The 12,328-nt window shown below is 39.1% G+C and overlaps 1 protein-coding gene across 2 annotated transcripts in view; it reads left to right on the top strand.

The window, feature by feature from the left end:
• The window catches only part of RFX4 (regulatory factor X4), a 166,706-nt gene that overhangs the window by 112,274 nt on the left and 42,104 nt on the right, over positions 1–12,328 (top strand). For both annotated transcript variants that reach the window (XM_059934815.1, XM_059934816.1), the window contains 2 exons: positions 8,939–9,039; positions 11,056–11,114. In XM_059934815.1, coding sequence (XP_059790798.1) covers positions 8,939–9,039; positions 11,056–11,114 — 160 coding nt within the window. The remainder of the gene's footprint in view (positions 1–8,938; positions 9,040–11,055; positions 11,115–12,328) is intronic.

Below are 12,328 nucleotides of genomic sequence, written 5' to 3' on the forward strand. Positions count from 1 at the left end.
GTTTTCTGAACTATTTCTTCTTTTGAGACTATGCTTAGATTTTGTTGTCTAATATATGGTCAGTTTTGTTACACTTGAAGAAGCACTCTGTATCTTCATACAGACTTTGACATATATGTATTTGGACCAAATTTATTGTTATTTAGTTCTTATGTTGTCTTAGTGTTTGTCCATTTAGACTGTTATGGACTGAGAAAGGTTAGTAAGTTAAAGACTGATTTCTAATGTGTGCCAACCTATTTCACCTTGTATTTCCTATTATTTTGTTTTTGAATGTTAGTGCTTTGATATTTCTAACTGCTTCATCTTCAGTGTGAGTTGTAATGCCTTCCTTATGAATTACAATATCTTCATTGTAAATTGCACTCTTAGCATTATAAAGTCTCATTTAATTTTTTTTGGCCCAGAATTTAATTTGTCTGATATTGAAATCATGACCTCTATTTTCTTTTTGTTTTCATCGGAGGGAATACATTTGCCCACCCTTTTATTTTTAACCTTTATAACTGACTTGTATACAGAACCATTAGAATTTGTTTTATTATCCAATCTGATATTTTTCTCTTACAAGGTAAGTCCAGCCCATATACATTTATTGATACAACGGATACTTTTGTTTTTAGTTCTATCAGTTTATTTTCTATTATTATTTATATTTTATAGCCTTTAATTTAATTTTTTAAATTCAAGTTTATTGAAGTATACCTTGTATTCATTAACATTCATCATTTTTAGTGTATACAACAAAATATAAAATAGTTTCATCACTTCAAAAACTTCCCCTATTTTGTCAATGCCTCTCCCCACTGGCAGCCCCTGGCAATCACTCATTTGTTTTCTGTGCTCATACTTTAACTTTTTCCAAAATCTTATATAAATGGAATCACATGGTAAGTAGCCTTTTGAGTTTGACTTACTTCACTTAGCATAATCCATGTTGTTGTGTGTAACAGTAATTTGTTCTTTTTTTAAATTGAAATATAGTTGATTTACAATGTTGTGTTAATTTCTGCTGTACTGCAAAGTCACTCAGTTATACACATATATACATTCTTTTTTTATATTCTTTTCCATTATGGTTTATCCCAGGATACTGAGTATAGTTCCCTGTGCTATACAGTAGGACCTTGTTGTTTATCCATTCTATATGTAATAGTTTGCATCTACTAAGTCCAAACTCCAGTCCATCCCTCTCCTACTCCCCCTCTCCCTTGGCAACCTCTATGTCTGTGAATCTGTTTCTGTTTTGTAGGTAGGTTCATTTGTGCCATATATTGGATTCCACATATACGTGATATCATATGGCATTTGTCTTTGTCTGGCTTAATTCACTTAGTATGATAATCTCTAGTTGCATCCGTCTTGCTGCAAATGGCATTATTTCATTCTTTTTTATGGCTGAGTAGTATTCCATTGTGTATATGTACCACATCTTCTTTATCCATTCATCTGTCAGTGGACATGTAGGTTGTTTCCATGTCTTGGCTATTGTAAATAGTGCTGCTATGAACATAGGGGTGCGTATATCTTTGTGAATTATAGTTTTGTATGAATATATGCCCAGGAGTGGGATTGCTGGATTGTACGGTAATTCTATTTTTAGCTTTCTGAGGAACCTCCATACTGTTTTCTGTAGTGGCTGCACCAATTTACATTCTCACCAACAGTGTAGGAGGGTTCCCTTTTCTCCACACCTTCTCCAGCATTTGTTATCTGTAGGCTTTTTAATGATGGCCATTCTGACTGGTGTGAGGTAGTACCTCACTGTAGTTTTGATTTGCATTTCTCTAATAATTAGCGATGTTGAGCATCTTTTCATGTGCCTATTTGGCCATCTGTATGTCTTCTTTGGAGAAATGTCTATTTAGGTCTTCTGCCCATTTTTTGATTGGGTTGTTTGTTTTTTTGTTGTTGTTGAGCTGTTTGTATATTTTGGAAATCAAGCCCTTGTTGTTTGCATCGTTTGCAAATATTTTCTCCCATTCTGTAGGTTGTCTTTTCATTTTTTTTATGGTTTCCTTTTCAGTGAGAGAGCTTTTAAGTTTAATTGGGTCCCATTTATTTATTTTTGCTTTTGTTTCCATTACTCTAGGAGACGGATCAAAAAAAAAATTTTTGCCATTTACGTCACAGAATGTTCTGCCTATGTTTTCCTCTATTAGTTTTATAGTATCTATCTTTTTTTTTCTTTTTTTTTTAATTTATGGCTGTGTTGGGTCTTCGTTTCTGTGCGAGGGCTTTCTCTAGTTGTGGCAAGCGGGGGCCACTCTTCATCGCGGTGCGCGGGCCTCTTACTATCGCGGCCTCTCTTGTTGCAGAGCACAGGCTCCAGACGCGCAGGCTCAGTAATTATGGCTCACGGGCCCAGCTGCTCCGCGGCATGTGGGATCTTCCCAGACCAGGGCTCGAACCCGTGTCCCCTGCATTGGCAGGCGAATTCTCAACCACTGCGCCACCAGGGAAGCCCAGTATCTATCTTATATTTAGGTCTTTAATCCATTTTGAGTTTATTTTTGTATATGGTGTTAGAGAATGTTCTAATTTCATTACATGTAGCTATCCAGTTTTCCAAGCACCACTTATTGAAGAGACCATCTTTTCTCCAATGTATATTCTTGTCTCCTTTGTTGTAGATTAATTGATCATAAGTGCATAGGTTTATTTCTGGGCTTTGTATCCTGTTCTGTTGAACTATGTGTCTGTTTTTGTGCCAGTACCATACTGTTTTGATTACTGTAGCTTTGTAGTATAGTCTTAAATCTGGAAGGGTTACACCTCCAGCTTTTTTCTTTTTTCTTTTTTCTTTTTTTTATACTTTGGCAATTCTGGATCTTTTTCAGTTCCATATAAATTTTAGGATTATTTTTTCTAGTTCTGTGAAAAATGTCGTGGGTATTTTGATAGGAATCGCATTGAATCTGTAGATTACCTTGGCTAGTATGGTCATGTTAACATTATTGATTCTTCCAGTCCAAGAACACAGTAAATCTTTCCGTCTGTTTGTGTCATCTTCAGTTTCTTTCATCAGCATCTTATAGTTTTGGGAGTACAGGTTTTTTGCCTCCTTAGGTAGGTTTATTCCTAGGTATTTTATTCTTTTTGTTGTGATGGTAAATGGGGTTGTTTTCTTTATTTCTATTCATGCTATTTTGTTGTTAGTGTATAGGAATGCAAGAGACTTCTGTGCATTAATTTTGTATCCTGCAACTTTACCAAATTCATTGATGACCTTTAGGAGTTTTCTGGTGGTGTCTTTAGGATTTTCTATGTATAGTATCATGTCATCTGCAAAATGACAGTTTTACTCTTTCTTTTCAATTTGGATTCCTTTTATTTCTTTTCCTTGTCTGATTGCTGTGGCTAGGACTTCCAAAACTGTGTTGAATAGAAGCGGCAAGAGTGGGCATCCTTGTCTTGTTCCTGATCTTAGAGGAAATGCTTTCAGCTTTTCACCATTGAGTATGATGTTAGCTATGGGTTTGTCATGTATGACCTTTATTATGTTGAGGTATGTTCCCTCTATGCCCACTTTCCGGAGAGTTTTTATCATAAATGGATGTTGCAGAATTCTGTATGTATTCTGCATACAAGTTCTTTTCCAGAGTTGTGTTTTGAAACTATTTTCTCTCAATCTTTGCTTGGCTTTTCATGTTTTACACAATTATCACTTGAGGAGCAGAATTTTCAACTTTTGGTGAAGTCCAATTTATCAATATTTTATATTGTGGATTTTGCTTTTGGTGTTATATCTAATAATCATTTGCCAAGAAAGGTCACAGTGTTTTCCTAGATTATGTTCTAGATGTTTTAGGTTTTACAATTTTTACATTTTATAATTTTTTAGACTTTACATTGGTTCATTTTGAGTTTTCCATATGGTGGAAGGTGTAGGGATAAAGGTTCATTTCTGCTTTTTGCAGATGGAAGTCCAAATATCCTAGCACCGTTTGTTAAAAAGACTTAACCTTTATTTATTGAATTACATTGAAGTTTTGTGGGAACTTACTTGGCCATGTGTGTGTGTGTGTGTGTGTGTGTGTATGTATTTCTGGACTCTCAATTCTGTTCCATTTCTTTATATGTCCTCCTTTCACCAATATCACACTGTTCTGATGACTGTGGCTTTGTAATAAGTCTTAAAGTCAGTTAGTACGGGTGCTCCAACTTTGTTCTTCTTTTTCAAAACTGTTCCTTTGCTTCTGCATATTAAGTTCGTAGAATCTGCAAAAAGTTCTGTGAAATTTTGTTTAGGATTATATTGAATCTATAGATAAATTTTGAAAGAATTGACATCCTAACTATATTGTGTCTTCCAATCCATGAATGTGGTATATCTCTCTATCTATTTAGGTCCTCTTTAATATTCTTCATTGGTGTTTCGTAGTTTTGGAGTTTTTAGCAAATAGATCTTGTACATATTTTGCTAGGTTTATATCTAATTATTTTGTGGGTTTTGGTGCTATTGTAAATGCTACTATTTTTTAAGTTCAGTTTCCAATTGTTCATTGATAGTTGAATAAAAATGATTGATTTTTGTTTGTTGATCTTGTATGAGATCCTATTAAACTCACTGATTAGTTCTAATAGCTTTTTTGTAGATTCTTTGGGATTTTCTATGAGTATAATCACGTAATCTAGGAATAAAGGCACTTTTATGTCTTGATTTGCAATCTGTATACTCTTTTCTCCCCCTGTCTTATTGCACCTCTCAAATGATGTCCCCGTTTAAGTAGGGGTGGCATTTTTTGCATTTTCCCTCATCTTAAGGAAAAGCATTCAGTATTCATTATAAAAATGATGCTAGCCGTAGGGTTTTTTTATGGATGCACTTTATCAGGTTGGAGAAATTCCTTTCCATTTCTAGTTTTTTGAGAATTTGTATCATGAAAAGATTTTGAATTTTGTTAAAAGCTTTTTTGTACCAAGATCATCATATGGTTTTTTTCTTTAGTTTGTTAATAAGGTGGGTTACATTGTTTGACTTTCAAATATTGAACCAGGCTTTCATCCCCAGGGTAAACTCACTTGGTCATGATAGTTTCATACATATGTATAATTGCTACATCTGAATTGTTAATATTTTGTTGAGGATTTACATTCATGAGAGTTATTGATCTTTAGTTTTATTTTCTTTTAATGTCTTCTGGTTTAGGTATCAGGGTAATCCTGGCCTCATAAAATGAGTCCCTCTCTTCCTTTTTCTGTAAGAGTTTGTGTAGAATTTTATCTAAAATTTTAAATCCATGAGCTTAAACGTGTTCATAGTATTTCCTTATTATCCTTTGAACATCTGTAGGATCTGTAGTGATGTCCCTTTTTTCATTCCTGATGTGGGTAGTTTATATCTTCTTTTCTTTTTCTTGGTCAGTGTCCCAAGACGTTTATCAATGTTCTTAATCTTCTCCAAAAACCATCTTTTAGTCTCTGATTTCTTTGGTTTCTTACTGTTTTCCTGTTTTCAATATTATCAATATATGCTTTTATCCTTTGTTCTTGCTTTGAGTTTAATATACTCTTCTTTTTTTATTTTCTTTAAGTGGAAGCTTAGGTCATTGATTATAAATCTTTCTACTTTCCTAATAAAGCATTTAATGCTATAAATTTTCCTCTAATCACTGCTTAGCTGCATCCCACAAATTTTGATGTTATGTTTTCATTTTAATTCAGTTAAAATATTTTCCCTTGTGACTTTCTTTTTGACTCATGTGTTATTTAGAAGTGAGTTGTTTAATTTCCAAATATTTCAGGATTTTCAAGATATCTTTCTGTTATTTCTAGTTTAATTTTCTTATAGTCAGGTTACATATGTTGTATTGTATCAGTTCTTTCACATTTTTTTGAGACTTGTCTGATGGCCCAGAATATGTTGGTGAATATGTTGGTGAATATTCCATGTGTACTTGAAAAGACTGTATATTCTGCTGTCATATGGTGGAATGTTCTATAAATGTCAATTAGGTCAAGTTTATTGTTAGCATTTTTTACGTTTTCTATGCCCTTGTTGATTTTCTGTCCATTTGTTCTATTGTTTACCAAGAGAGGAGTATAGATGTCTCTAACTATAATTTTGGATTTGTCTATTTCTTTTTTTACTTCTGTTTGTTTTTGCTTCGTGTATTTTGAAGCTCTATTAAGTATATACACATTAGGGTTGTTGTGACATCTTGATGAATTGCCTGCTTTTCATAATGTAATGTCTTTCTTTATCATTGGTAATATTTCTTGTTCAGAAGTTTACTTTGATAGTAAGATAGCTACTCCAGCTATTTTTTTTATTAGTGTTTGCATGGTATATCTTTTTTCCACTCTGTTACTCTATGTCTTCATATTTAAAGTAGATTTCATATACTCAACATATAATGAGGTCTTGCTTTTTTATCCAATATGACAGTTTCTAATTTTTAGTTGCTATGTCTAGACCTTTATATTTAAAGTAATTAATTTACATGGTTGGATTAAAATCTTCTATCTTGCTAGTTGTTTTCTATTAGTTCCTTCAGCTTTTGTTTCTTTTTTTCCTCCTTTTGTGCCCGGTTTATAGGAAGCACACAGGATAAATGAACAGTTAAGTGTCACTACAAGGAAGAAATCAACCAAATCAGAATGTGGGGCATTCCATGGAACAGATAACATGATGTTGCCAATAAACCAATGGCATGAAATAGAATTTTTTAAAAAGGCTTAAGAAATAGAACGAGGCAATTATATCTTTTATGCAATGTGTGGAACTTGTTTGGATCCTGATTCAGACAAACTAGATGTCGTCATTGAGAGGAATAGAGAAATTGGAGTACAGACTCAGCGTTAGATAATATTAAGGAACTACTGTTCATTCTGTTGGGTATAACAATGGCATGGTGGTTTTAAGTGTTTGTGTGTGCATGTATGTACATATATAAATACATATTTAAAACTTGTCAGTTAGAAATGCATAACATCTTGAATTTGCTTAAAACACTCCAGAAAAGAAAGAGAAGCATGTGATAAATTAAACTGGCAAAATGTTGCTAATTATTGATGCTGGGTCATGGGTATTTGAAGGTTTGAAGTTTTTCATAATAAAAATGTTAAAAACAAAACTCAACAGAAAGTAGAGTGCACACTGAAATAGAGAACACAGAAAAGAACCAGGTCTGATGGGGAAATGATGAATTCTGTTTGGACATGTTTAGTTCGATGGACCTTTTGGGGCTTTGAAATGGACGTGTCCTACATGCAGTTGGTCCAGAGTTCTGAAGTCCTCTGCTCTAGAGATGGTGACTGAAGCTGTGGGCATGGAGAAACTATCCAAGGAAGGAATACAGTGTGATAAGAGAGGGCCCAGGACTAGACTTGGAAGAACTGGAAGATGTAATGGCCAGGTAGAGGGGGCTGAGCTTTGTGACTGGGGAGAAGTAGCCAGAAGATGGAGGGGTCACAAATGCCAAGGGAAGCAAAACGTTTCCAAAAGGAGGAAGGGCTCACAGAGCCGAATGCTGCCAGATGTCAAGCAATGTGAGGACCAAAATGAGTCTATGGGTTTGTGTCATGGATGGAGGTTGCTGCCTGGGTGGGAGCTTTGTAGGCGGAGGGACAGGAGTGAGGTGAGGAGTGAACGGGAGGTGAAGAGGAGACGGAGAGTCTAGACAACTCTGAAGAAGTATGTCTGTGAAGTGGAAGAAAGAGGGTAGTAGCTCGAGGAGACAGAGTGAGCAAAGAAGAGGGTCTTTTGTTTTTAAGGTGAGACAGTTTTCAGCACGTTAATATGACAAGAGGAATGATCGAGAGAGAGGGAAAGGTGAATATGCAGTACAGGGAGCAGTCAGCAGTGGGAGGTTCCTGAGAAGGCAGGAGGGGAAGAGGTGGGGCTGGCTCCTTGATTCTGTCAGGAAGGCTGACTTCTTTTGGGGTATTTTCCCTGAGAAGTAGGAGGTGATGCCAACTGCTGGTGTAGAGGGGGGAAGTGGGGGTTTGGAAGTGTGAGGAGCACGGAGAAGGTTGTAGTAAGTCATGGAAGAGGAAAGAGTGAGTGAGCAGAGGAACACAGTTAGGACTGCTCAGCTAGGGGGAGAATCCGAGGGAGACTGAATGAGAGCAGGGTAGGCGGTGTTGGTGGAAGGCAAGGATGGTGTGGATGGTGAGGGTGGGGAGAGGTCCTTATGGCCGGCATGACTAAGGAGGACCTCATGGAGGACACCGGACCTGTGGTGATGAGCAGATGATTTTGATGGTGAGAGCCTGAAAATGGTGCTCAATGTCTCCTCGACTCCAAATTCCCATCTCATATTGCAACCGACTGCCCCCTCAACCCTTCACCCCTCTAGCCACCGCCCCCCATCTCCTGCCCCCAAACAGTCCTTGACTTTCCAAATCTGACATGGCTTCCAGGTCTGTGTCAGGGTTGTCTGTCAGTTTAAAAATGTACTGTTGCTTCCCAGTTCCTGCCAAGAGGCAAACATTTTAGTAAGCCTGAGTCCCGGCTGGGTGGGCCAGCGTGGCGGTACGCTGCAGATGGGGTTCCTGCCCGCCTGGGGAGCTCCAACAGGACCGGGCAGCATGAGGAGGAGAGGCCAGTTGCAAACGGTGCTCTCAGGCCCACTGTCCACCGTCATCACCCCTCCCACAAGCCTCTTCAAAAACACGAAGGATGGTGTCCTACTCGCAGACAGGGTTCTGGATGCTGCCAAGCATTGCAGTGGGCTCTTCCCCACACCTGCGTATGCTGTGTCTCCCTCGTCGGCCAGCGTGGGCACCAGAGCACGTTCTGTCCACGCCCTTCTCAGACCCACCAGCTCTCCACAGGGCTTGGGCTGCCGGCCCTGTCCCTGAGGTTGCTGCTTTCAGTGGCACCTAATGGTTGCAGTCAAAACACCATCAGAGGAAATAAGACTCTGTAGGGGCCTGTGGGGAGGACTGGGCAACCCACGAGGCACTTAGCATGTGTCATTTCTCTTTCTAGCTTAACTCAGGTGATCCGAAAGTTTGCCAAACAGCTGGATGAGTGGCTAAAAGTGGCTCTCCATGACCTCCCAGAAAATTTACGAAACATCAAGTTTGAATGTAAGTATGAAGTTTGGGAGCAGAGGGGAAGGGAGGGCAACATTTTAGTGCCAGATATTTTACATAGGTCGTCAATAAAATAATAGTAATAGCTAAGAATTTACTGATGCCTACAAAGCACCAACTATCATACTTAGCACTTTCCATGCGTTAACTTAGTTAATCCTCACAAAATGTTTATGATGGGTGGCACACCTCTCTTTACAGAAAATGAAACAGGCTTAGAGAGGAAGTAAGCAGCAGAGGCAGGATTGGCCCCTAGATCTGTTTGACGCCAAAGTTTCTACTGTCACAACCACACTCCTTATCCCATTTAATCCTCACCCATCTCTGCAATGCAGGAAACAGTATCCCTCTTCTACGGGTGAAGCGCCGAGAGGCAAAGAAACTTCGCCAAAGCCACACAGCCACACAGATGGTAATTAGGGGCCAGGAGTCAAACTCACGCCTATCTGACCCTAAAATGGAGATTTCCCCGAAGCTCCTGTCCACAAAGTGGGGGTAATAGAAGACAGAAAAGAGCTTCAGGGCTTCACATATTTAATTCTCTGCCTAAGGAGAAAGCAAAATTAATATTTCTCATGGGGGATTCGGACTGTGAATCGTTTCTCTGCTGAGTATCACCACTCATTCCCCAGCATTCATTTTGCCTGAGAAAACTGGTCCTATTTCTCTGTCTCGATGTGTCTTTACTTGTGGGAAGTCTCACGTGCTATTAAGCCAAGGTGAAATGATTTTAAGCAAAATAAAGTTTTAAGATATATGTTTCTTAAAGCCCCATTTGAATACAGCTGGCCATTCTTGCCCGAAATAAGTGCCAGCAAGGAAAATGAAGGAGATCAAATTACCCTCTCTCCACAGGCAAAGGGGGCCCTTTCAGACGTGCTTTGAGGCCGCCTGCCGTGCCCATCACCTATTGATAAAGCCTGCTTTATTTCACGGCTCTCAGTTCTTTTCTTTTCATGAGCACTAAATTCCACATCACAAAGTTAAAGAAAAAGTAATTAAGGAGAAGGATTAACGATTGATCAGCCTGGAAAATTAGAAGTTCATCTGTCCCCCGACTCCGCCTGCCCCCCCCCCATTCCTCCACCCCATGCCCTATTTTTCCAACCAAGCTGGTTCTGAGTACAAATTAGAATAATCCCAGGGAAATTTCTGATTGTTTCTTGACCAGTTCAGAAATTAATGAGAAGAATGCCCCGTGCCCATTTTAATTATGCTGGCAAAGCAAACCTGTTGAAAGTCCGAAGCCAGGAGGTTTGTTGGACCTGCCACCTATGGGAGCCTGGAGGCGCCCACTCTCCCCAGGGATCCTTGGGGGTGCACTTCGAGAACGTGCAAGGAGTGGAGACACACACCTCTCCAAAGGACTCTGTAAGGATGAAGACCTTGGGCTGGCACATGGCTTGTCTGCTTCGAAATCTACACATATAAGATCACCCCACTTCAAAGCATCGGCCTATTATGTCAGCATAGGACCCAGGATCATCCATACAAATAGGTCGTGGAGACTGTTGGATGAAAACGACAGATTATGAATGCAAAGCCACATTCAAGGTGCCGCCCAGGGTTCTATCCTAGAAGCAACCCTGCTCAATCAAGGTTTCCTAGTAGATATACTACTTTTTAAAGGGCCTTCTTCAAAGCTTCCACTTGATTCCTGCAATTATTTATGGGGAGAAGTGATTGAGCTTGCAATTAGCGAAATGAAAGACAAGTAAATAATTGCTTTTACTCACGGTTGATTGACGCCACAATTTCTCACACCTGCCAGTGTGGAGTGTGGGCAACTTTGAAATATGTACCCCAAATATCGCCGTCTTAGGAAATAGTTGTCCACATGGGAGAACAAAGAAGCAGATGCAGGGTTTTGCCAGTGGGTGCAGAAAATAGGGTTGGACAGTGACAAAGTTAGGCAAACAAGGAAGCTACTTTTTGAAATCGGCCTGGGGAAAATCCAAGGTTGGACCATAAAGCATAAAATATTTCATACTCACTCTTTTCTTCTTGCAGTGTCGAGAAGATTTTCCCAAATTCTGAGACGGCAAACATCACTAAATCACCTTTGCCAGGTAGCTGTCCTGTGTTATGTGTTCTAACTACTGCTAAGTCATTGCAAATGAGGGGCAAATCCTCAGTAACTCTGGAGAGGATCTGTCAGGGTGTGGTTGTTTAATAGTACACTCTCACCATTATCTTAAATTTCTACAGGTAAGGAAATGAAACACTAGCCAATCACTAAATAGTTTCAACTAACATACAAAATAATTTCTGACATCATTTCCCCATTAACCTTTCATATATTCTAGGTCCACAGGTTTTGTGTTTTGCTTAAGTACATCGGGGTTTCTCAGCCACTGTTGCCTTTTTGGGCTGGGTAATTCTTTGTTGTGGGGAGTTGTTTTGTGTATTGTAGATGCTTAGTAGTATCCCTGGCCTCTACCCACTAGATGCCAGTAAGACCACCCACCCCCAAGTACCACTTTGGTTGCGACAGTCAAGAATGTCTCCAGCCATTGCCACATGTAGCCTGGAGGGTGCAAAATCACCCCAATTTTGTTTTTTCCCCAGGTTTCTGTTCTTTTTAGCACAAAAGTGACATGTGCTTACTATTAAAAAACTTTTTTAATTAATGAAAGTATATACGTACAGTAAAAAGTGGAAGATCCCGCTATAGCTCTGTAGTTCTAACTGATGGCATAGTTTTTCATTTCTGTTAATTTTGAACCTTAAGGAAGGGAATCTAAGTCTGTTAAGGCAGGCCATTAACATTCATTAAAATATTAATGACCTTAAAGCCCAGGGGACAAACTGGTGGCTGCAGGTCAAATCTGGCCCCACAAATGTGTGGGGTTATTTTTGTTTGATTGGCATATGTTCAAAAATTTTTTTTTACTTAGTCACTAACAGTTGAAACTAGGAGATGACAACTAAACACCCAAATTTTCTGTAGAAAAATTGTATGAGCTGGCAACCCCAGAGCTAATTTCCCCAGGGCAATAACCAGCTGGATGGGTGGAGCTTTTCTCCAGCAGGCAGGGTCCTCTCATCACCTCCGCTTTCTCTTACACTTGGCCCACCTCACTCATGCACTTCACCTGCCTGCCTTGTTTGTGTGTTCGGGTTTGTAACCTCTCCCTTATATTGTTGGTTCTGGGTTGGTGTTGGTTACTCAAGGTCAAGGTGGGAGGGGGAGGGGTCTCTAGCTAGAGTGGCCTGAAGGAAGGCTCCAGGCCAGGAACCAGACAGTGTAAAACTACCCCCACCTACCCCCACACACACCTCA

Source organism: Balaenoptera ricei, chromosome 10, assembly GCF_028023285.1.
Source record: "Balaenoptera ricei isolate mBalRic1 chromosome 10, mBalRic1.hap2, whole genome shotgun sequence".
NCBI lineage: Eukaryota > Metazoa > Chordata > Mammalia > Artiodactyla > Balaenopteridae > Balaenoptera > Balaenoptera ricei.